We start from the raw sequence: 26,788 nt of genomic DNA on the forward strand, positions 1-26,788 counted from the left end.
GGCAATTAAACACTCAAGTTAAAACATAGGTCTTTACGGTGATTCCACTCAACTCGCTACTATTAATATTTTTGTCAGTCAAAAACTCTTGATGCGCATAGTTCCTCTTCCTCTCAACAAAATCTTATCAAGGTTTTCCTTGTTGTTTTCCTTTGGACTTGGACTTTTTCTTTTTCTTCTTCTTGCTTCTCATTTCAGAAGAGCCAGAATCTCCATCAGCCGGTGGAGGTCTTCTCCTGTTAAAAACAGTGCTGCTACCAGCCAACGATACAAAGAAAGTAGCCGGAATCCTTTTCAATGAAAAGTGAAACGGCATTATTTTTGTTGTATCTATAGGCAACCACGTGACCAATTCAGCCGGTATCAAATTCAAACTTTGTTGATACACTTGTTTCAAATTAATCGTCGGTCTTTGGGTCAAATCGGGCGCTTTACTCAAATTTGATTGGATGAATATTTCGCATTTCGATGTGAAACCAGATCTTCGGAGCAAGTAATGTGCGTCGGTTTCCAGCTTTGCCAGTTTGTTCACAAGTTGTAGTAATTTGTTCAGGACAGCTTGAACGTTGAAGTTGAGTTTTACAAGAAGATTGCGTAATTGTTCAGAACCAATTGCGTAATCTGTGACGTGTAAAATGCAGGAACAGTTGCTATCAACTCTGACCAATACAACCTATAAAAACAAAGAAACTTTATAAATTTCAAATATTTGAAAAGGAAGAGTGGAATTCGCCGAGCTTTGCAAAAGAACCCTCCCAACCTATTGAATAATCATGTTTTTCATGGGGGTAAAAGGGAAAACTTAGATTGGAGAGGGACATGAACATTGAGTATCATTTTGATAAAAAACGAAGTGTAGATTCGAAAAAAGCATATACAATTTACGTTTAAAACGAACATGGGAAAGATGTTTCGAGCTAGATTTCCCCAAGCTACAACAAAACAAAACACGTATGGATTAGTAAATTCGAATCTCAAATGTTCAGAAAGTTAAAAGAATCCCAATGAAAATGGAAACTGCAAAGTACCTTGCTGTTTGGGAAGAGATTGAGGAGAATGACAATTCGGACAACCTCCTCGGGTGACAACTCCTCCAGTCCAAACTCACACTGCATCTCTCGCTTGAACACATAGAACATCTGCTGCTTCTGTTGATCGTTGCCAGAATTCAATCCAGAGCTAGCAGGTCCTCCAGGGTTCTGCTAAAATGCAAACAGCGAAACATATTACAACAAGCTCAGTTAAACGGTTATAACGGAACAATTTATAACAAGTTTACCTAAGTGGAGATATAGATTTACTTCATTAATTTTTGACTCAGTGGCTATTTTGCAGAATATTGTTAAGAAAAAATAGTCGACTAGGGTTCCAAGGACACTAAGGTTAAAAATTAATTGTCTTCAAATTCGGCGATTTTTCAATAATAATCTCAATGATAAAATGCAAACAAAAAACTCGAAAAATCAAGACAACCCCCTTCCTCACCGTTGAATATTGTCAGAACATACCCACGGTTGACGCTCTCAACTCATTTGAGTTTGGGAAAGAATTAAATTGTTTTGAGTGAAACAAACACCTAAGGTCAAAATATGGGATACCGGCAGCTCACTTCCCGAACGTTATTCTTCCTTGAGAATCAATGACAATAAAGAGTAAAGACTTCACATCTTATCACTATTCAAACAATAGACTAGAGTTTCAATCCTCGTATGCAGAGACATTATAGACCATAATCCAGAATGAAATTTTTAATGTCATTTTTGGTCGGTCGACATCGTTGCCTTGACAAATAAAAAGGTATCATCGGAGAGCCCATAAAAACTGAATTTTATCAAATATGTAGCCCACATATGCAATGAAATTTTTCTGAAGCCCGATTTCTATCCTTATTAAAAAGAAAACAAAACGGAGAAAAATGAACAATTTTGTTTAGATAGATTTGTAACCTGGCACTTGAGAGCGTGCTTAATTGCCGTTGTAAATTTTTGCCAATATCGGTTTCTTCGAGAGACTTCAGATAAAAATTTAGTTTAGTATGTTTCCAACAGTTTTTAATGGAAAAATTGGTGTTTCAAGTTCTACTTGCAGACATTAGACTCTCAAATCACTGTTCAGCATTTTGGCGATCGCAGAACTCAAAAACTAGTCTTCTAATTTTAAAAAACGAGACTTAATTCATATTCACCAAATGTATTGTGCATGCATCAATATATCGATACTTTTTTGCAGGAAACTACTTACAAAATCAAGTAAGCATTAATTTCCGATATGAGAGCAATTATTCAATCGAATGTTAATAATGCAAACCAGAAACATAACCATCTACCATGAGATGAAATGGGAGATATATATGAGATGCGATGAAAGAGGTTTTTCTACTGGTCAATTTTTCAAACCCACTCACAAGATTTCACTCACTAAAATTTTTGCGGTAAAACAAAATTTGTAATATTTGTGATGAGACAACAATTGTATCCAAATCGAACGCGAGTGCGCTTCGTCTTCCACCAAACGTTCCACCACTAAGGCAAAGTTTACGTTTACAAAACGACGAAAAACAACCGCACTAATTTTATCAGATGTTTTTCAAATTTTCTATAGCTGAGTAGTCTCAGCAACTTGTTGTAATGCTACTGAACCCATCAAATAAGACATTCTATGGCCCATGGTGACCGCTTTCAGATTTATATTATGGATACTAATTGTCTTTTACTAATAATTATAACAATTTGTAAATCAAATTTCCTTCAAATCATCAGATAATTTGATAATTGTTAGCCTCAAAATATTAGCTTCTAACGAGCCAAACACAGTCATCAGACTTCGTAAATCTTCCTTTTTTATGCAATCCAATCGATGGGACGGAGCGAGAAAGGCATATTACAGTTTCCATAACAGCTAAATGCCTGAAATATTTTCTACCCACTGAACACGCGATGAGTGTACTTCCAGGTCTTGATTGGATTCTATAAAGGCCGAGTAAATATATACGAATTAGGAGGCAAACTTTTTTGCACACTGTTTGTCAGTACCAAAATATGGGAGAAGGGCACTTCAGAACAGATTTCCATAAAGTTTGTCTGAATGGTCTCAAAATCGTCTATAATATATAGAGTTGTCTATGAAATTGCAATTAAATGAAATTGCTTATCAGCCTCTTCATACTCTAAAGCCATTACAAACTCTTTTTGTACTTTGGACATTCCAATACGAACGGAAGACAAACTTTCACACTCTTATCAAAATGTTTTTTTTAAACAATTACAAGTTTACTATTGTATTATTGTTGTAACGCTTACTAAAGGCAAAAAACTATCCGTTCAATTATGAAATTGAGAATAAAAACTAACAGGGAGGCTCGGTATTGTGCGATTGCACAAAAGGATTCGACCCCGCTCATCTACAATTTTGGCATAATTGTCTACCAAATGAGGAACATAGAAAAACCCAAAAATTATTTTTCAAAAAACCCAAGTATTTTTCAAAAAAAAAATGGTGTATGAACGAAAAGATAGCCTCCAAAGCAAATAACTCAATGGAGTAAAAAATGAGGCATTAGATTGATGAGATATGCTAAAATCAAGAAAGCGAGTCAGGACGAATAGCAAAATCGAACATCAATAACAAACATTAATTACATCAAAAACTTTGTCCGTTTAAAAAAACAACAAACTTAATAACAGTCAAAATAGCGTCAAAAAGAACTGAAACTAAACAGAGTAACTTGTAATTCGCCAGAAAAGATATGGGACCAGTCCATAATAAGGCTTGGTAACAATTAGACAATAGAGAACAAAAAGTTAAGCATAATTTAAAAAAAAAACAATTAATTTCAAATTAAAGAAAAACCATTAGAAATCAACTAAAAGATACAATAGGTTTACGATTGCCAATGCTACTTTAAAAGGGCATTAAGACTGGCCAGCATTCAATTTTTTATGCGATTACAAAAGAACAACAAATAGGCAACAACCAAAAAAACAAACAGAACTTGGCAGAAAACGCTTTCGAAGCCCTAAAGCCATATTTTGGACCTCCAAATATGTTTGATTTCACCTTCTTCGAATCCCGATAATGTAGTATGTGACCTCTCATTAATGAGACTAGGTAACAAGTAGACAAAAAAGAAAAAAGGGCAAAATTAAGCAATACTTTGTTTTTTTTCGAAAAAAAATTGTCAAAGTCATGAAAGCCAATGATTACAAAGTGAAAAAATTGAATAGGTTCCTTTATTGGTCCAAAAGAAGCTCTTGAAACCTGCAATTATCCAGAATATATCTTACGACACCAATAGTGTCATTTTTGACGTATAATTAACCAGTCTAGGTAACAAAGACAATAAAAGGAACAAAATTGCGAAGTTAAAAAGTTTTTTTTTTATTTTGGAAAACAACAGTTTTCAAAGCCATGAGGCCATCAGATATCTACAAATATCAAAAAACTGGCTAATTTATTGTTCCATGAAAAGAGAGTGAAACCTGTTATTATACAGGAAATTTCATACGAACAAAAAGACAGTTAAGCACAAAATTAAAAAATTCAATTCAATGAACTGAGTGAACTGTCAATAACGTGATAATGTGGCAGAACTAGAAAACGTGAAAAATGGCAAAATACATAAAAATTATAAAAACGTGAAATCTAGTAGTATCAAAGCTAGAAAACCACAATTTCAGGTGAAAAACCGCAATAGAGATTAAATTTCAAATCAATAGAAAAAAGCAATCTTTCTTTGCTGACATTAAGCTGCAAGTTTACCACATTAAAAATAAAAAATGGAGGCAAAGTTCAATAAGCCATTAGTTATTTAAAAATCAAATATTTTTAAAAGTCAAAACGACCATAAGCTTTCAAGTAAAAAACTAGATGCATTAATTTGGAGTTGCATAGGAAGCCAACTGGACCTATCACTTCTGAGCTTTGATTTGAAATGTTCTGTTCTTTAATTAATAAAAAAAAATCGACTAATTTAATTTAAAGAAAGACCAACTGATTACAATCCGAATTATTTTTGGATTATAACAGTCCAAGACTGGTCCAAAACTAGCCCTGTTAATACTGTTCGTCCATTAGGAACACTTATTTTTCAAATGTTATATATATATATATATATATATATATATATATATATATATTTATATATATACATATATATATATATAGACAATTTGTTAGTTAAAATTTTTTTTAAAAAATGCTGCGTTTTTGATAATCAACAAGCAAGCAAAAAACTGCAAAATTTTCATTACAGAGCACTTTCAACGGAAGTTGAAGTAGAAATAGCCCCCTTTTAATTACAAAGATTGTATTACTACAAAGATTGTATTAGTGGTGTTTGTGTATGTTTTTGATGAAAAATTTGGAATTTTGAAATATTTAGCCAGAATTTTTGACAAAAAAACGTGACTAAAATTTTTGACAAACATTAATAAATAAAAAATAGTCAACAATATTTTTTGTCTTTAAAAATAAAATCAACCGCACTTTTTTGAAAAAAAATTAACATTCTATCAAAATTGACAAAGCAAAATTTTTAGTCAAAAATTCAGGAAAATAAAAACAACGGAATTCACTCTACTTTTCTCAGAAGTTTAAACCTCGATAACTCCCTATAAAAACCGAAAATCAAAAAAATCTTTTTAATTCCATATTCTACGCTGGACGAGCTTTCTAACGATACTACTCACAACTCTCTATGATGAATATATCGATCGGCCAAAATTGTCTGAACAAAAAAACCATTTGAGGGGTCGGAACAAGAAGTAAGGAGCAAATTTACCTGGTAACCGTTATTGTTGATTATATCTGTCCATATTGGCTTGTGAACCCCAACTACAAAAGAAATCCCATTTGTCATTCCACACAAGGTGTTCACATATACAAGACCACACTTCTCAGAATCAACATGTTCCTGTTTCACATTGTAACTCGAACTCGGTTTCTCTGAAGCTGCAGTGGAGCTGAATCGGTGTTCGAATAACGCTTTCAAAGCTTCGCTGCAGTGGAGCCGGGGAGGGTAATAATACACAGGGATCACTTCAGTGTCAAATGTCACTATTGGTTTCTTCAGATCGGGGCAAAACTGTTTTCGAAATGGAAGGTTAATTTCCATGTCATACACGACAGAGCAGGACGCTTAATTAATTGGGAAAGTTGCTTTTTAATACTTGGCTTTGGCTGGAAATTTAGCAATGGAAGGAATTCGAGGATGAAATTTTCAAAAGACAAACAACGTTAGAAAAACAAATAAAAAATAGGATAAGCCTGATTGCAGAAAACTTGATGGATCCAAATAATTGTAACAATGCTTGAGAAATATACAATTCAAGAACAAAAAACTAAGTTATAAGACAACACTAATGGTAACCGATGTAAAAAACTAGTCTGGTAACGCAAACTTGGACCAAAAATAGCAGAATGGAAGAAATTTTAAAACAAAAGAAAAACGAGCAGAATGTCGCAAACTATGTTTCTGTTAGTTCCAGATTTCCTTGCTCGGGATTCTGGTCACCTACTTCGTGTTCAATGTAAACTACACGATAATACATTCTGTAAATACAAGCAGCTATCAATCCCAGAGTCAACAACAGCAGGAAAATTAGCAGCAAAGTTATTCCAATTGGTACTTCCATAACTCTACAATTATATCCAGAAAAAAATAAAACAACTATATTTTGGGAACTATTCCCTCAAATGCAGAATTTTTTCGAAAAAGAAAATAAAATTCGACGATCCCGAAACGTTGGTAAATCTTTTCGAGCGCTCAAAAATGAATGATTATTTAACTGACGTACGCAACATAGTTGACATGTATTAACTAGCAGCAAAACAACTTGTGAAGGATTCGAGATGAATGCAAACAAATGCAATGCCAAAACAAATATTCTTCTAAAACAGAAATCAACAACAAGAAACGATTTTCATCATACAAAATCATCATAGCAAGCCCTCCTTGAAATACATGAGCTTGCAAAGACAAATGGTAAGCTTCATTAACAGTAAGCTACCTTTTCGGTTTTGCTGAATTATGTTAATTTAAGAATATCTTCTCATGAAATCAATCTACACCATATTACATAGCTTAAAGAAAGCCGATAATCAATATTTCCATAACAAAAGCGCGAGAATTCAGTTGTAAACAATAACTAGAAACTCTAAGAAAAACGCCAATAATTCAGAAAAAAATTATTACAAGACAGCGATTGTGCATAGGTACATTTATTGAACTTCAATTGGAAAATTCAACAATTATTTTCAATAAATGAATGCAGAGGTCGTTTTTCAAATGGGACAATCCACGTATGACAAAAAAGCTGATCACACATATAACCCAAAAGTGATTACGCACAACACAATGACAAAAAAAGGAAAAAGGCAAACTCATACATGCAACAACTGGAGGGTAGAAGCCACAAAAGATTTGCTGTTTGGAGCTTTTTAAGCCTGAAAATCGGAAACAAGGACCATCGATGCAGACAAGGAACTGAAAAAGAACATAACAGAACAACAAACACAATTTCAGATTTTCATCTTATCAAACATTAAAATTGAAAACTTTTAAAATAAAACAAAGTTGACCCAACTATGACCCGAGATTACTCCAAAACCTTTTCGGGAAATACACAGGAAATCACGTAGAAATTCTTAAAATTAATAGATATTGAGAACAAAAGATAAGTGCTGAACAATCCGATGAAAATGATAAAGGAAAAAAACAACCGGTTCACTTCGGCTGAATTGCTCTTAAATGACTGGCGAGCAGTTGGCCTCATAAGTAGCTGGCTGCACCTTCAATAGGTAACAACAAGCTTAATTGTGGGAGAGGGGTTAGGGGGTTGGAGTGGGGGTGAACAGAGTGGGGAGAAAGTCAGCGGGGTTGCGGGTGAAATGCGGTGGAAGGGGGCTGTGGACTGGGGGCCAAAATGGAGGGAGGGGTAGTGCATGTGTGTGTATTTGTGTGTTTGTTTGTTTGTTTGGGGGTGGAGGGATTGAAAATATAAGAATCGCCCTTCACACCAAATTTGCAAATCGCATTCTTAAAGACTAGTAAAGCTCTAATAGAATTACTCAGCAAATTAACACCCAACGGGCTTTACCTTTATCCCCCCCGTCTTTCAGGACAGCCAGTCAAATTGCCAGCAAAATTGGACCAGCAAAAAATTTCAAAAAAAATCAACATAGCTGGCAGATTGCCAGAAAATAGCCGCAATAGCTTTGTAGATCTGCAGTCTAAAAAAACAGTAAAAAAGACACACCAAAAAAATTGAAGGTCTTTTCATTGAAGGCTGATATCTTATATTTTGATTAAAAATCTGTATAAGTTATTGCTGCCTCTATTAGCTGATCTCAAATAACCTTCATTTAGAGTAACCCGTTTGACCTTATCTCTTTGAATTAAAGTAAATAAAAGTCAATTTCAAAGTGAGGAAGTCATTTTTGTGAGGTAAGTCAAGTGTGACCAAAAATTTAAAATCACGCAAATGAACAAAAAAACTCGCTCCAATAAGAGCGAAAAATGACGTCACGCACGCACTTCAGTTGAAATTGCATGAAAGAATAAAAAAGCAGATTTGAAGTGGCTGTGAGGTCATATGGTCGTAACAAAAATCGCGAAATAAAAAAACCAAGAGAAGGCCAATAATAGCCCCAGCTATCGCTGTGCGGCTATTATAAAGATCACAGGACTAGCATAATTACCAAAAACTTCGTTTGAGAGCAATTAATCAGGGCGAAATCTGAAATCACGCAAAATACACAAATAATCAAATGGCACTTTTAAATTTATTTTGTATGCCCGACAGCAAATTTCACTGGAGGCAGAACCTTTCAATCCAACAACTTTACGAAAATAGATCTAGGACCATGTTATCCCGTATCAAAACCCCGAAGTAATCAGGACCCCGAAAAACTTCTCAGAACGTCTGACCTATCAATATTCCAGCTAATTAATTATTTCTCACTTTTTGAAGTAGATTAGATTTCTCAATGAGATTCAAAGAGATTAGATTTTAATGAAAAAAATTGAGCAAGTGACTATTCTATTGCCCATTTTTGTTCATTTAGTTTTTTCCAGAATAAAGACGATGAGCCCGGTGTTCTTTAATCAAGACATCTTCCTCTGTTTCCTCAAATCTTTCATTAGTCAGAAAAAAAAACAAAAAAAAGATCCCTCGGCCACCGGGTTTTAAGTATCTGCTAAAATGACTAGGAGTTTTCGAAGCTCCCCGAAGTTTCTATCGTTTCCTATCAACTACTGTACAGCTTGAGTACACGAAATGTGGCCATCCCAGTTTTTCGTCACAAAAAAATAAAAATTGCTCAACTACGCTTCTGAGACCCATCACAGTAGTTAATAAAACCCCTGTCCCCACGATAGACTAATTCTTAAAACAAAAAAAGCTTATATTTTGACCCCCCTGAATGGTATCATCAGTTCTGCAGTCAGAGAAATACCATTTCGCATTGATTTAAATTACAGGACGAAACCATATCTCCAACTTGATCACAGCGGCAGTTTAAATTGCAGTCATAAATAACGTGTAAATTTGCTCTGTGCTCTAATTTTCTGTCTTTTTACAAAAAAATGCATTGAACTTTAGGAATGACGTGAGACCCTGTACCCTAGTTGAGGCCTGAACTTATGAAAAGAACGTCCTCGACCCCAATTTTTACTTTATTACCTGTCCTTGACTTTGACTCAAACTAAAAATACTTTCCTCGATTTTGGCTCAATCTAAAATGCTACCCCCGACTTTGGTTGGATCAAAAATTTATGGAGCTATAGCCTGTCATAAATGCAACTTGCCCAGAACAGCTAGTATATCCACATCTATTACACAGATAGCCTCAATTTTCTCCGTCACAAACTTCTGCTTCGAATAGAAATGCACAATCTGCTCTTCTGACAAAATGCAACTGCTTCTTATAGGAAGAGTATTTCCACGTTTAAGAAGCATTTGATTGAAGAAGTTGGGCTTGTCCAAAATGATTGGACATCGGAATGTTTGTTCACACAAAGGAGGTTCGTGTATCACAGTCGCTTGCATGACAGGCAACTGAGATTGGTTTTCCAGGACAATGGCGGACTAAAACAAACTTTTGAATAGTTTACATGAAAACTTCATAATCAAATACATAAAAAGATTAACGCCACGTACCTTATCACAATTTAACGTCCATAATGTAAAATATGACTCCGTTTTTCTTGACAAAAATATGAGAACTATTTTATCATTGAGACAACCCTTTAAGAATTGAATTTTTTTGAGGAGGTTCTACAGATTAAAAAATTTTCAGCTACTTGGTGATGCTTTTTTCAAAATCTTTATGGGAGTTTTGGAAAAATCAATCTCCATTTAACAAAATTAAAATTCCAGTCTTGATGCCAATATCCCTATATATTGCCCCCCCCCCCCCCCCCCCATTACGTTCAACAGTAATATCAAAAATGCATATAAATATCGAGTCTCAAAGGAAAGTAAAACATAACCGACTAACGACTAGTGGAAACTTGAAATTATTGCAGCCTGCTTAAGTCCGGAAAGGGGTAACTAAGTTCACTTAGGTGGCTTCAGATGACGTCATTATAGTTTATTATACACCACTCTAACCACTAAATTTTAAGTGAAAAAAATACACCAATTTCGGCGCCCTTTTCATTTAACTTTGTGGTGATTCGCCGCCACTTGAGTACAACTGTTGACACTTGTGAACAACACAGAGTATTATTTAGATCACACAAAAGTCAAGGACGTAAAAGTCTCTGGAGAAGTCAAAACAGTCGAGCAAAAATTTTGCCATGTAGGTGTAGTGGGGAAAATGGCGGCGCGAGTTGGAGGGGATAGATTGCTTGGGGTGGTAGAAAGGGTAAGGTATTTTTTTTGGGGGGGGGGTTGTACGCAGGGGTGTCTATGGGGACTAGGAAGGGGTAGGTAGTTGAGGGACTAGATGGGTGGTGGGTCAGGTAGATGGGGGGTTACGTGGGGCGGGGGTATGTGGGGTGAGGGGGGTAGGCGGTGGATAGGTATAGGAGGTACATGGTGCAGGTTTAGGCGAAGGGGTTTGATAAGCAGGTAGTTGGTACACGTAGTTTAAATAGGTAGGAAGGGCTTATGTCTAACACCAGTAATCCTCTTCGAGTAATGAAAAAACCAACACGTTTAGCAATCGCTTCGTTCTTGTGCAATTAAAAAATACTGATACTTCACAAAATATCACTGATTAATACTCTGATTTGCATTGGGCTCTGCATAGATACTAATCATGGATAAAATCTCAACGAAGCACCAAGTTGTGGAAAACGGACCAGCTGAAAATGTTGTATTCAAAAACTTGTGGTTATAAATTTTGATGACTGACTTTTGAAGATTCAGGCCCATTGACACCTAAACGTATTCATTTTCATCCGCTTGTTCCTTACAAAATTTAGTAGTGCGGGCGGATGATGGCGAAATGTAAAAAAAATGGACGATGAATATCATTTGTAACATATTTAGACACTAACATCACTTATGATATATTCTCTTGTCAATGAGAGATCAGATCTCCATTTTTTGTGAAAAGGGTCAATTAATTGGTATCATCGGGTGACAATTTGTCCTAAAAATGTACCAATTTTGCATACCTCTATGCTAACTAGATATATTTTTACTATTTCTCATTAGTAACGCCATTCTGAAGTATAATAAAGTAGATGAGTGACAAAAACGCTAGTAGCTCTTGAAAGGCAGCGCGAGAAGGACATGTCCAATTGATAACCTACCAAATAGATGTTTTCCTTGGCCAAGAATTTACTGTCGGACACTTGGATACGATTTTCAAGGATTTTTTTCTACTGTACGTTGCGCAATGCGTAAGGCTATTAACCTCTCTGTGATTTTTTCTAAGGTTTGCATATTTTTTTAAAAATATTTACAACAACCAAAACAACTCAGATTAACAACATCAATATGTCCCATGCATAGAACGGGACCATTTTTTCTTGGGACTATTTCGTCTGGGACTGTTTTGTCAGGACACGCCTACATAAATATCACTTACTGAACTTGAGTTCATAGCGTTGTTTGTCAGAACAATTAATGTAGAATTGATTTCAATTACGATTCTGAACAATTATTTCTGCAGAAATGCCTGCACTCACAACTGCTAAATGAAACAACCAATTTAGAGGTCAAAAAGTGTATTTGAGTATCAACATAAACAAGGAGGCTCAGTAATGTGCGTTCGCACATAAAGTTCCGACCCCGCTCATCCACATTTTTGGCATAAATGTCTACAAATTGAAATAGAAAACCTCAAAAATTCAATTATTTTTCAAATAAAAAATGTGTATCAACAAAGATCGCCCCCAACGCAAATAACTCAGTGGAGTAAAAAATGCCGCATTAAATTGATGAGATCAGTAATTATTAAGAAAGCAAGTCAGGACGAACAACACAATCTAACAACAAACATTAATTACATCCAACACTTTATGTCCATTTTAAAAAAAACTAAATAACAAGCTCAAAATAAAGTCGGATAAATTAAAACTAAACAAAATGACTTGTAATTCACAGGAAAAGAAATGGCACCACTCTATAAAAAGGCTCGGTAACAATTAGACAAGAACAAAAAAAGCAAAGTTAAAAAATTGCTTATATTTTCAAAAACAATTAAATTTAAAAAAAAAATGAAAAACCAATACAAAGGAATTGAAAACATCCAACATGTTTACGATCACATACGTCTCTAAAGGAGGGCACTAACAGAGACAACAAAAAAATTCACTTGAAACTTGGGAGACAACGCTGTCGAAGCCTTAAAGTCATATTTGGCCACTCAAAAATGTTCAATTGACCCTTCCTTTAACGTTAAAAATGTGGTATAGGCCTTCTCATGGATGAGAATAGGTAACCAGAAGACCAAAAAGAAAAAAAGGCGAAATTAATTAAAACTTTAAAAAAAACAATTATTTTTAAAGTCATGAAAGCCGTAAGCTACAAAATGAAATAATTAAACAGATTTGTCTATCTGTCTAAAGGAAGCGCTTGAGACGTGTAATTATTCAGAGTATGTCTTACATTTACGAAAAGAAAGTTAAATGTAGACAAAAATAAAAATTAGTTTACTTTTTGTGCGAAAAACCCGCGTCGAAGCCCGTAAATTCATAAACAATTCTATTGAAAAAAGATTAGATTTTGTACACCTGCACCTTCCCCGAAAACAAGAATGTCATATGTAACCTGTAATTAACGAGACTAGGTAACAATTAGACAAAAAGAAAAAAAACAGCGAAGTTAAAAATTTAGCTTATATTTTCCTAAAACAATTAATTTCAAAAAAATGAAAACCAATATATAGCAATTGAAAACATCCAACATGTTTACGATCACATACGTCTCTGGAAGAGTTCCTTAAGACCTGCTATTAATCAATTGTTTATGCGGTTACAAAAAGAACAACAAATAGAGACAACAAAAAATTCAGTTAAAGCTTGCGAGAAAACATTGTCAAAGCCGTAAAGTCATATTTGGCCCCTCAAAATATCCTACTTGAACGCCAGAAATGTGGTTCAGGCTTTCTCATGAATGAGAATAGGTAACAAGTAGACCAAAAAAAGAGAAAAGCAAAACTAATGAAAACTTTTTTTTAAAAACCAATTATTTTGAGTCATAAAATCCATTAGCTACAAAATGAAATAACTGAATAGATTCGTTTACTCGTCCAAAGGATGCGCTTAAGACCAGTAATTAATCAGATTATATCTTACGTCTACAAAAAGAACGGTAAATATAGACAAATATAAAAAATTAGTTTACTTTTTGTGCGAAGAAACCGTGTCGAAGCCAGTAAATTCATTAAAAATTCTTTTAAAAAAACATTAGAGTTTGTACACTTGCACCTTCCCCGACAACAACAATATCATATTTTATATGACCTGTAATTAACGAGATTAGGTAACAATTAGACAAAAAAGACAAAACAGCAAAGTTAAAAAATTAGCTTATTATTATTACAAATAATTTCAAATTAATGAAAAGCAATAGATAGCAATTGAAAACATCCACCAAGTTTATGATTACATACGTCTCTGTGGGAGGGCCTCAGGACCTGCCATTAATCAATTGTTTATGCTGTTACAAAAAGAAAAACAAATAGACAAATAAATTCATTTAAAACTTGCGAGAAAACGCTGTCGAAGCCGTAAAGTCATATTTGACCCCTCAAAATATGATCAATAGAGACTTACTTGAATGCCAAAAATGTGGTATAGGCCTTCTCTTGAATGAGAATAGGTAACAAGAAGACCAAAGAAGAGAAAAAGGCAAAATTAATAAAAACTTTTTTTTTAAAAAAAACTATTATTTTGAAAGTCATGAAAGCCGTTAGCTACACAATGAAATATTTGAATAGGTTCTTCTATTCGTCCAAAGAAAGCGCCTGAGATCTGTAATTATTCAGAATATGTCTTACGCATACAAAAGAACGTTAAATGTAGACAATATCAGAAATTATTTTTTTTGTGCGCAAAACGCGTGACGAAGCCAGTAAATTTGTAACGAATTCTATTTAAAAAAATAGATTCTGTACGCTTGCACCTTCGCCCGAATACAAAAATGTCATATGTGACCTGTAGTTACGAGACTAGGTAACAATTAGACAAAAAAGAATAAAAATGCTAAGTTGAGCAACGTTAAAGTTTTATTTTTGAAAACAATTGTTTTCAAAGTCATGAAACCCAGCAGCAATCTACTCAAATCAGAATAAAGGCTCATTTTGTCCCTCACGAAATGCCAATTACACTTGTCATTATCCAGGTAATTTCATACGACTAAAAAACAAAAAGTAAAAACGACAGTTCAACACAATTGTAAAAAATTTAATTAAATTCTTAGGGAAAAGGTTGTCGAAGCCGTTAAAACCATAATCTACGTTTTTCAGGAATCTTATATGTTCAATTGTGCCTTTTTTGAACATCAATAATGTAATATGTGATATTTCAATAATGTGAAAATGTGACAAAAAGGGAAAAATACCGTGAAAAAGGAGACTATCTAAAACTAAAATAAAATGTGATATCTAGTAGTATCAAAGCCAGAAAACCAAAATTTAAAGCGTAAATACGCTGAAAGGATTGAAAGTTACTTCAGCAGAAAGGACAAGAAGAAGCATTCTTTCTTTACTTACACCAAGCTACAAGCTGACCAAATTAAGAGAAAAATAGTGGCAGAGTTCAATAAGCCATTATTTAATTTAAAAAGCAGACATTTTTTAAAAGCCAAAACGACCATAATTTTTCAAGCAACGAAAATTGATACAATCATCTGGAACTGTATACCAAGCCATTTGGACATATCAACAGTGAGCTTTGATGTGAACTGTGCTGTTCTTTAATTCACATAAAAAAGCTCGAATATTTTTTTAAAAAAAGACGGACTGATTACAATCCGAACTATTTTTTCGATTGTAACATTCCAATATTGGACCAAAACCAGCCCCGCTATTGCTGTTTGTCCATTTAGAACACTCAATTGTTTCGAATGCTTTAGATCTAGATAATTTGTTAGTTAAGACCAAAAATAAATGCTGCGTTTTTGATAATCAGAAAAAAAGCAAATGGCAAAAATTTGATTCTAGACTATTCTCAATGGAAGTGGAAGTAAAACTAGGTTCCTTTGTAGTTTAGAAATATTGTGCTTGTTGTTTTTGGGGTGTGTAATTCCGGCAAATTTAATCAAAGTGGACAAAATAAGCTTATTTCGGGCAGTTTTTGATGAAAATCGAATTTTGAAACATTTAGCAAAAAATTTAGCCAGAAAATTTAAATCAAAAGAGTAAACAATACTTTTTTGTCTCTAAAAACAAAATCAACAGTACTATTGTTAAAATTTTTTAGAAAAAAAAAGACAAAACTTTAGGCGAAATTCCGGAAAATGTGAATGAAAACCGTCTATTTTGACCGATCTAAAAACCGTCTAAACGTGGAAATCGGTCTATTTTTCACAAAACTTCAAACATCGATTAATCTCTGTAAAATACGGAATTCAAAAAACCTTTTTAATTCTATATTCTACGCTCGACGCGCTTTTTAAAGATACCACTCACAACTCGACCCGGTCTACATTTCTGACTTAATTGTCAACCAAAAGAAGAGATAATCAAAAATGTATGTTTGAGTTAAAAAATTACACACCCAAACTACTAATTGGATTACATAATGCCACGCCTCATTAAAGCGCTCGCAAGATCTGCCATTAAAAAGACTACGAGAAAAAAACAAAACAAAAAAATCAGCAAAAACAAAAATTTCACGGCAAAAACTCAATATCTAAATCTTCTAAATGCAATCAGATAAAACCTGAGCTACACAAATTTACTCTTTATTAACTACACAGCCCATGAGGTTTTTCCTTAATGGGACTAGGTAAGAAGTCGGCAAAAAGAAATAGCGATGCAAAATTCAAAAATCGATCAACATTTTTAAAAACGTTTCATAACTTCATACGTCTCAAAAACCATACTGAATTATATTATAAACACAAATTATTGAAGCCATTAAAATCATTACTATTACCTGAACATTGTTTCTCTTATTTCAATTATTATCTATGCTAATTCAGCCAAAATTATACTGAACGATTAAGTATATTCAGTTGGTACTTATTTGAAAACCATTGGGATCTGTTATTACGCGAATATACTAAAAACACATCACTCGAGTAAGCAACAAAAACGAAGAAATTTTAAAAAAAATTGAAAACGAATAATATCGTAAACTTTAAAGCTATTCGCTATAAACTGACTGCATTGATTAACATCATTCATTCAATCCTCAATTAGAAGCTTATGAGACCTCTCAGCGTTTTACGACTACAAAAAGATTTAAAAAAACAGTCGAAAACAGCAAGGTAAAAAAAAGAGAGAAAGTGTCGAAGCCATTATAAAGTGAACTTTTCAGTACAAACTTTCTATCATCAATTTTTTTAAAACTGAAATGGGATGCTTCTTCGATTTAAAAAAGAACCTCAAAAAATCAATAAATTTGAACCAGTATAAAACCACAAAATTTTTACGAAAAACACGTAATATCAACGCCAATAAATTCAATAGCTTTCAAAGGAAATCAATAAATACGCTAAATTATGCCCTGATGGGACCTATGATGTCTGTCATTCATGGTTCATCAATAAGACATCACAATAAGTCTTATGGTTTTGAAAACAACAACAAATACAGGCAAAAACCAAAAATTCAAAAGAAAAGTGCGAGAAGAAATTGTCTACGCCATTTAAACCATAAGCTTTTTTCTGAAAACTTTCCCTGTGATCCATTGAACGTTTGCTCTAAGCAAATGAGAACTCTCAGTATTATGATAAAGTTACAAGATTTCAAACAGAACCAAAATAATGAGAAAATCCAAAAATTTTAAAAAATTATCAAAAACTCGTGGCATCGAAGTCATAAACCCAATAGTTAGAAGTCGAAATCGCTATCCAGCTTAATTTTGGTTGCAGTAGAAAGGTAGGAAGTCCTGTCATTACTGAAAATGACAGAGTTCAAAAAACAGGTTTAAGATCGGTTAAGGTTCAAAAAAAAAATTCGAGAAATTATTTTTAATGTCTTAACAGCCATTTGCTGTCTAGCTGTCCACTCAAAGCACTAGATAGGTTCACTTAATGCTCATTAAGGAGCCTATTGCACTCTTAGAAAAAGTAGATCTTGAATCTATATTTTTATAGAAAAAAAACTTAATTTGAACGAAAATTAAGCTAAAAGTGAACAAAATCAAGCCAAATTTCCTGTGTTCACACAAAACTTTAAACCTCGATAACTCCTCGGAAAAAACGAAATTAAAAAAATCTTTCTAATTCCTAACTCTACGCTGGACGAGCCATTTGAGTATATAGTTCGTCCCCCACAAGTGAGGTCGGAATAACAATTATTAGAACTGTTGTACGTAGGAGAAACTAATCGATTAATTAAGAAAACCAAGGTCAAAAGTGTTGTCTTGTCATGCTTTTCTTTCTCATTACAGAGCTTAGCGATCTACCTGGCAGTCATATATGGAGAAACTGCCAGTGAGTTAAACAGCTTACAGAAGCGTGCAAAACTGCATATTCATAAAATGCAAAAACTGAGCATTTTTATTGATTTTATTCATTTTTCAAATTGACTGGAATATCGCTGGTTGTTTGAACAAAAAGCATATTACATTTTCAATATAGTTGCAATTCCTTGTCTTCCAATCTTTGCAGTCGAATAGGAATTCCGCAGGTAGGAAGAAAAAGCACATTCCTTAATCATTTTTGCCACTTTTTTCTGACAAATTGTCTCCAAAAATGCAGTATAGTCAGCAAACTACACACCTAGACAGCAAATGGGAATATTTGATGAAAAATGGTTACCGTCACACCTTACTTTCAATTATTTACTGATTTAAATATTTACTGATTCAAATATTTACTTTGAGAATAATGTTTAAAATTAGATTTTTTATCGCTTAAGCTCTTAAAATCCTGCAGAACTTACAGAGTTAAAACATTAAGAGATCGATTATGAAAACGTTGTCCAATTAAGCAGCGCATAAATTCTAACGAAATTTTGACCATTAACAGAAACAAAAATGATTGAACTTGGAGGAATTTTGTATCCTGTTCAAGCGGGATGAGTGATCATAAATTCACATGGCATCATCATTACAAATGATATTGAAGCTGATTGTAGATCACCAAAAAGTCTATTTGACAATGAATCGCTTTTGCGGCTTTTGATTTGACAAAAAAACACCTCAGAAGTGTCACCTAGAGTGGAATAGTTGAAAAAAAATAAAAACCTCAGAAAAACAAAAAATAGGTATATTATAGCATCCAACGGTGATTCCAAAATTTCAGAGGTAGAAATTTATATAAACTATGTTCAAAAACCATTACGTGACCACTCATTATGTTAAAAAACCTGCTTCTTACCGCTAGTGCAATTCATCTTAAAGAGTCTATAAAAATCACAATGTAAGATCTCAAAATTTGTACTTTGAATGATTATTTTATGAACGAGAAAAATTTTTTGATCAATTTCTGTGCCGTACAGCTAGGTGCTGCAAATGGCATCCTGTGTAAGCTGCTATTTCAAACATCCATTCCTATAATAGGCATGATCAGATTTTAAATAAGAAGTTTTTTGTAAGGCCGAATGCTTGTTGAATAAGATTATTATAAAGCAGTTCTTTTTTATAAAAAAAATCGGGAAAGTTTGCATTTTCACTGTGTATAAACTGAGACGAAATCAATCGTGTAAAACCTTTCAAAGTGTAAAGAGGTCTAAATCAGGGAATGCATAATCTGATAAACGCAGATAGGACAACTTTGTCACATATTTGTGAGGTCTTACACGACAGAAACTCCATAATCACTGTGATCAATAATAAATTTCTTGAGTTTTTTGTATCAAAAACTACCTACTTAGCGTGCAGAATCAGAACAACTATTTTTTCTTCACAAAAAATATTTCAGAAATTTTTCGCCAATTCTGCAGATTAACAAAAAGATTGAATTGTTAATCAGCATAAGCAAAGACTTCTTAATTTTGTGTTCAAAAAGAATTGAAGAAAAAGAGAAAATTAAAACTACAATAACTAATACGCAGCAGCGATTCAAGATTCAAAGCTCGATTAGCACGCTAAGTTCTAAAAACTCTACCCATTGATCAGAGAAAAATTATCAGCTGATCAAAAATATACATTGCAAAATAAAATTTAAAACTTTTCCTTTTTTCATAGCTTGGACGTACTGACCACAAAACTTTATACTAAAAATGAATAATTACAGTGTAGCGTTAACATAACAAAAAACTATTGCAGAAGTATGGTAAAATTCAAAATTTGAAGGATAGCTCACAGTTCCAAAAAGACAACAAAAATAAAGACCGAAAAGAAAATTCGGAACTTGTCCGTCTGTGAACCCAGATTAGTGGGCGCATACTATTTACAACCCCAGATGCACGTGTCATATTTTTGCATAATGATTTACTATGTAATGGCACGTAGTCTGTAACTAGAGGGAGGGGCACAAACGGAAAAGATCCGAAATTTCATTTTTACAAATTGCCGAGATGTCACATTTCCACTCAGAAATTATATAACATATATGTTGTTTTAATCAGTTTCCCTCAAAAAAAATTTCAATAAGAGAGAAATCTACACAGTTGACCGTATCTCCTTAAATAAAAGTAAGCAAAGTCTTTTTGAAAGTGTACAAAGTCATTTTTGAGAGACAGGTGAGCCACATGTGACAAAAACTATTTACACGAATGAAAAAAAAAATTCTCCAAAAAGTTTGAAAAATCAATTCCCACGCGCAATATAGTCGAACATGAATGATTGAATGAACACAAAGCAAACCTGAAAAAAGCGTGACGTCATATAATTGAAACAAAAATAGTGAAGACGAAATAAAATACTTAGGAAAAGGTGAATAATAGCTCCGATCAACTATCACTATCAACCTTTAAAAACAAAAATGGTAAAAAGATCGAACATTTTCCGGCTATCCGGTTGATTGGACGCATAAAAAACAAGCTAACTAAAATTCTCAATATTATTTTCGATGGCACTTATAGACCGCTACTGAATTTTTCCTCAATGGTTTCAAAATGCTGTTTAACAGAATGGATAGTTAAGAAATCTGGTGCAAAGTTTATTAGTTAAATAGAGCACATAAGTGAATTTTTCTTTTGTGCATGTTTGCCCACTTTTCTTGACTACCACAAATGTGCATCTAGCTGAAAATGGGCCAAACCAGAAAAACTATGATAGAAAAAATCGGCTGCTAACAGGTTTGCGTGACATCATTTCACACCCCTCGAAAAATTTGTCTGATTAAAAATTCGATATACATTAAAAAAACGTTTAAACATAAAAACACTCAATATTAACAGAAATTAGATATAGCCAGGAAAATCAATAAAACTCGACGATTACAAATATAAACGGTAAAACGATAAAATATATACCAAGTCAATTGCCCAAAAATAGTCGCCATTGATTGCCACAAACCCCGATTCCGATTAAAACTCCGAAAAAAAGATAAATTATTGTTGAACAAAACATTTTTAAAGTGAGAGGAGCTGTCTTGATTTCATTTTGCAGAAAGACATACTCTTGTTTCTTCCGCAATCAACTCAGAGTAGAATTTATCTTACGCCCTAACCACTCACTGCCTGCACTAAAACTATTTACTGCTGTATAGCAGTAAATTTGAATAAACAAATTGCGACTCCAAAACAATTGTTCAGAATAGATTATCTGATATAGTTTTATTTTCCATCATACAGTAGGAAAAACATAAAAGATATATATCGTGGAAAGGAGTAAAAGCGAGCAAAGAGAAGAACCAAAGACCCTTACAAAAATCGGTTAAATTTTTTTTCAAAATTTCTTCAAATTTTTCTTCAAAATTTCAAATTTTTCTTCAAAATTACAATGTCTCAATTTTTGTTCTCAGAACCCCTAAAAAATGTTTCCGTTTTATCCATTGAGCAAACATACGACACTCAAAAGCTCTGGAAGAATAGGTTCGCTTACTTTTAGAGAAATCAGGCCTATCAGAACCTTTGACTAAAAAACTTAGTAGCAATTCCGCAAGGCGAAATAAAAATCATAGATGAAAGACTGCAAGAAAATAGCCGACATAGCTTCGTAGATCTACAGTTCTAAAAGAATATAACGGAGCAGAAAAAAAACTTCGCTTCTTTTTATTGATTGCTGAGATGTTTAATTTTGATTAAGAGTCAGTATAACCTATTGCTGCTTCTAATGGCTGCTCCTGGATAACCTTCAATTCATTCAGTTGGCTTATGTCCTTGAGTTTTCATCAAAAAGTCATTTTCATAATGAGGAAAGTCATTTTTATGAATGAGGCAAGTCACGCAGGTCAAAAAATTATTCACACAACAGAAAAAAATCGCTCCACTAAGAGTGAAAAATGACTTTAAGCAAGCAATTCAGTTGAAATGGCATGAATAAAACACGTAGATCAGAAGTGATCGTGACGTCATATGGCCCTAACAAAAAACTTGACTATCGCTTTGCGGCTATTAATAAACAATTGAATATAAAAAGTTATAACAAGAGTCAGAAAAACAGACAAATAAGGCAAAAATAATAGAAAAATAACAAAAATTATTTAATGTAGCTACTTTTCTTTGACTAAAGAAAACTTAAATTCATCCCAATCAAACACAAAGGTCAGCAAAACCAATCAGAAAACTAATTTCAACCGAATAAATTACCCCAGGCGGTATGAATTCGGAAAATAAAACAAAAATTTCCACAAAAGCGGCTAAAACAGCGATATCACAAAAATAGCTTGAGATTACATCTAGAAGTCTAATATATCCGAGATGGTCATAAATGCTCGCAAACGAACTATGACTTGTTAATATGGTTTAGAAAAACAATTTACACGAACTAACTAACTGAAAAACATAAACATAGCTGACAGATGACCAGAAAATAGTCGCGATAGCATATAAGAACTGCAGTTTCGAAACGATAAAAACAGGCCAAAAAATTTCTTACTAAAATTAATGGCAGAGATGCCATATTCTCACTAAGAATCTATATAATTTATTGCAGCTTCTATTAGCTGCTCTCAAAGAACCTTCAATTAGAGTGACCACACTCGGTAGAGCTTATTTTCTTCAATGAAAGTAAAGAAAAATACATTTGAAAGTGAGGAAGCCATTTTTGAAAAGGAGGTAAGTCAATTGAGACCATATAATTAATCACGCAAATCACCAAAACTCGCTCCACTAAGAGTGAAAATAAACGTCACGCAGGCAGTTCAAACAAAACTGAATTAATGAACAGAAGACAAATTTGAAGTTATCGTGATGTCATATGATCGTAAAAAATTGACGAATTTTTTAAAAAAAAACAAGGCACGAAAAGTACTAAACTACAATTCAAACAGCGTTTATTTACTTAACGAAAACTAGACCTAGAACGGACTGAATGCATTGAGAAAACCATGCAGACAAAAACGTACGAAAACACTCAAAAACCAGTTATAATCGAAGTCAAATTGCGCATATGAACCAAAAAACACAAGCGAATTTTTGCTCAAACAATATTTTCCCACTCAACTTCAAAATTAGATTGGAAAAATATTACGCGGCTAATCGAATCGCTTTTTCACTCCACTTCCTGTTCCGTCGTGACCAAAATCAATAGTCCAATTTGACTTCAAAAATCACGTGTGAACAGATCTGAAGAAAACGATAGCGCCCGATACTATTTGAAATGTAGAAATATTTTTCGCTCGCTTATCAAAAACTTTTGTAAACCTATTTTTCTCGCTCTCTCCCAAAATCATCAGAAAATAGCTCTCTTTGCTCTTCGATTCGTTCAGCCGTTTGACCTAAACACTTAGTTTCCACGAGCGGCATTGACTTTTTCATCCGAAGATGAACGCGGTCATTAAACAACAAAATCAAAATTAAACTATCAAAATTAATTTCAAAACCAACAAAACTTTCTTTTGTAAAAATATAATTCAGAAGCATTTGCGACCACCGAAACTATTAACTTTTCTATCAGACAACTCTATGAAACAGAAAACCATCTCAAGAAAGTTATATATGGAAAGGTTCAAAATTCTGTTGTTGTATAAAACTCGACAGTTCGAAATAATGCGTGTCTTCATTGAAACCAAAAAATTCTAGATCATTCTGAGAGAAATGTCGCAGCGGATAACGTTCAAACACTAAAGGACGAAAATCAGAGTCTACATAAGATCAGAAAATTAGGCGTTCAAATACCAGATTTATCCTTCCGCGTCTTTGCAACCTTAATATTTATTTAAACTGATTATAAAAACTCTGATCACTTCCACAAAACCTGGAGCAGTAATGTTCTAATTCTAAGGAGCAGTATTGAGCTTAAAATTTGGAACTTCTTCAAAACTCACTTGAAACGATAGAGGATCAGTTGATCTAAAGACCATTTGAGAGAAGTCAAAATCGAAATCTCTCACGTAGATTGGCGGCAGTTTCTCAATAACAGCTAAAATACGTAGCCTCAATACGTGGGTGAAGAGTGAAGGTATGGACTGAGCAAAGTTGCAGTATAATTCTCTTCGCTTGCTGCTGGCTACCTTCTCATAAAATTTCTGACATCTCTGCTGTTCATTTGAGATCAACTCAGTGAGCCTGAAAGAAAACCAAGCATGTTAATCGAAACTCTTTATTTATAATCCTAGTTATCTTTGAGTAGAAGGGGGAACCTTTTCAATGGAGGAGGATTCTACGCTGCAACAGCAACTCTAGTTTTTGGTCTCACTGATAAAAACTATCCGGATTGCATTTGGGCGCCGTTTTTCTAAATCTGTTGTTTTTTGTTTTGTTATCAATTCCAGACAAGTAAGCTTTCACATGATTTTGTTCACTATCAGACTAACTTTTGTTTAAGTTCAGATATTTTCTGCCAAATTATATACAACATAACCGACTAACGTCGGGTGAATTGCTCTCAAACGACCGGCGGGCAGTTGGCTTCGTCAGTAGCTAGCCACGGTTTAGTGAGGCTAGCTTTCGCTTAATTGAAGTGGTGGCACAATTGGCGGAGGGCACTAATGGGGTGGGGGGCAAAAGTGGGGGGGGGGCAACGCTTTTGGCTGCACGGGTCCCTTACGGCCTGAACGATGTGCAGGGGTGGTGATTGGGGGGGGGGGGGGGGTGGAATGAGAGGGGGCTGGTGTTGTGGGGGGGAGGGGGGTCAGCCTCTAAGAACCGCCCTTCACATCGTAAGTATAAGTCTCCAAAACAGTAAATATAATTGCTACAAACTTCGTTTGAGAGCAATTAATAACCCTAAGATTTGGATCAATCACGTGTTTCCAATAGACACGCTACATCAAAAAGGCAAAAATTCGGATCGTGTTTTAAAAATCTTTTTGTTTTTAGATATCAATTACAGACATGTAAGTTTGCATATCACGGTTTCATTATTGACAGACCCATTAGCCTTCAATGAGGCCCTCATGGTCCTTATGGCGTTTTTGTAACCGTTTAATAATGTTTGTTCATTTGTTGATCGTTTTGTAGTCTTATGACTTAGAGTCATTAATCAAGGTTCAATTGTCTACTAAAGAGGTACAAGTGGTCCTATCTAATGTTTTCAGTTGTCATTTAATGGCTATGACTTTAAATTTGTTTTCAAAAAATGTCAGTGAATTTTTGAACTTTGCTCCTTTTTGAACTTGGCTCCTTTCATTAGTTCACTCGTAGCTCAGATTCAGTGATAAAAAATCTCATCTTGTTAGATTCTCTTTCTGAACTTATAGTTTCATGACGTTGAGTTTTCGATGAATTTTGTGATTTCTGGATAATTGCCCAAAGCACTGTTTTCTGAGAAATTTTTTGGCAATTTGTGATCTCTGCCTGAATTTGTTGTTCTTTTTGTTGTCGTACTTATTCCAATCACAGACCGGTCTCATTGGCTTCCAGTCGAGTTATTAATGACTCTATTTGATGGTTTCAGTAGATGGCTACTGGTTTTAATTACTCATACGGTTTGTTTAGGGAACAATTCTGAGCAAAATATCGAGCAAAGTTTGGAATCAAAGGTTCGGAGTATTTTGTGCGAGCCCACACTACCGCACTTCTTTTGGTCACAACCAATTCAATTAAAATAAATTGATTCAAGCTCTGCGTTTTTCTGATTTAAATATTGTCATTAACAAAGTCAATTTACCAACCTTAATAGTTCTTCCCTTTCGGATTTTTCGCCAGGTGACAAATTGGGTTCAAACGGTGACCTGTTCTGATGTTTAGGAAACAGTCTCAAGTACAACTCGTGACTAGCAGCTCCTATCTTTGAAACTTGATTCTCATGATAATGTACGTCATTCAATACCTTCGCATATCTTGTCTCCAAAGAGCGGTACCATGATGCAGGGTGTTCGTACTTGTACTGTAGAAAGTTGTTCCCCGATTCGGTATAGAAGACCGACTCTTCTGCTGAATTAGGGGCTTTCTTAGCTTTCCCAGTCGCATTTGAAGTCTCAGAAGACTGAGGTCGTTTTTTCGAACTTCTCTGATTTTGTTCTAATTGTGATTTCTTGTTCTCTTCCACAATTTTGATCTGTTGCTTGTATTTAATCTCCAAGTATATTTGTGATGTGGAGTACTCTTCGAACAGTTCTTTGGAGAAGAATGCCATTGTGCCATATGAAAATAGAGACAAGTATAGTGACCAAATAGAACAAACAATCAGGGTGGCTTATAATTAGGGACCGCTTTTGAACGAAAACTTTCTAGTCTATACACATTACTCTTAGAATCTTTGCAATAAATCATTCAAGCAAAAAATTTTTGAACCACGTGGTTGAACAGATATGTGAATTCAACTTTATTTTTCTTCACCTCTTTTCGTGACACCTAAAAATAAAAATTTTTAAAAACAATTTTGAATATTATTCACGTGTACTGCGTTTGAATTAAGATTTTTTTCAAATATATTTAGGTTACATTGAAGGAAATCATAAACCAATTCTCTCTCTAAAAGCCGAAACCGGCCATTCAGCAAATCAGAATCGATAAAGAGTTCGTTTACGCTCAACAAAAACTGAAGAAGCTGAAAAATGAAATCAATATTAACAAGTTATAGCTAGAGATCGACTATTAAATTTAGGGATTAAAGACTTCACAGGAGACCGAGTTTGAACAAGGGAAAACCATCTAACACTTTTGGAGGGGAAAAACAAAACTTTGGGTCAATACAGAAGCAGAAAAACAAATAAACCGACTAATG

The 26,788-nt window shown here is 34.0% G+C and overlaps 2 protein-coding genes across 3 annotated transcripts in view; one reads left to right on the forward strand and one right to left on the reverse strand.

The window, feature by feature from the left end:
* Window positions 1-26,201, reverse strand: LOC142344856 (uncharacterized). Of its 2 annotated transcripts, none has more exons than XM_075396890.1 (6): window positions 25,734-26,201; window positions 23,946-24,186; window positions 9,806-10,085; window positions 5,780-6,135; window positions 1,029-1,199; window positions 1-673 (listed from the first exon to the last, which is right to left on the reverse strand). In XM_075396890.1, exons 1-6 carry the CDS (start codon window positions 26,195-26,197, stop codon window positions 128-130), a joined length of 2,058 nt encoding a protein of 685 aa, XP_075253005.1. In that variant the 5' UTR covers window positions 26,198-26,201; the 3' UTR covers window positions 1-127. The 2 variants fall into 2 exon arrangements, with proteins under 2 accessions (XP_075253005.1, XP_075253004.1); XM_075396889.1 differs by having other exon boundaries at window positions 1,029-1,202.
* Window positions 1-26,788, forward strand: part of LOC142344868 (uncharacterized) — a 577,092-nt gene that overhangs the window by 253,638 nt on the left and 296,666 nt on the right. The gene's annotated exons all lie outside the window — the stretch shown is intronic.

The sequence above is a fragment of the Convolutriloba macropyga genome, chromosome 8, assembly GCF_964194025.1.
Source record: "Convolutriloba macropyga chromosome 8, txConMacr16.3, whole genome shotgun sequence".
NCBI classification, from domain to species: Eukaryota; Metazoa; Xenacoelomorpha; order Acoela; family Convolutidae; genus Convolutriloba; species Convolutriloba macropyga.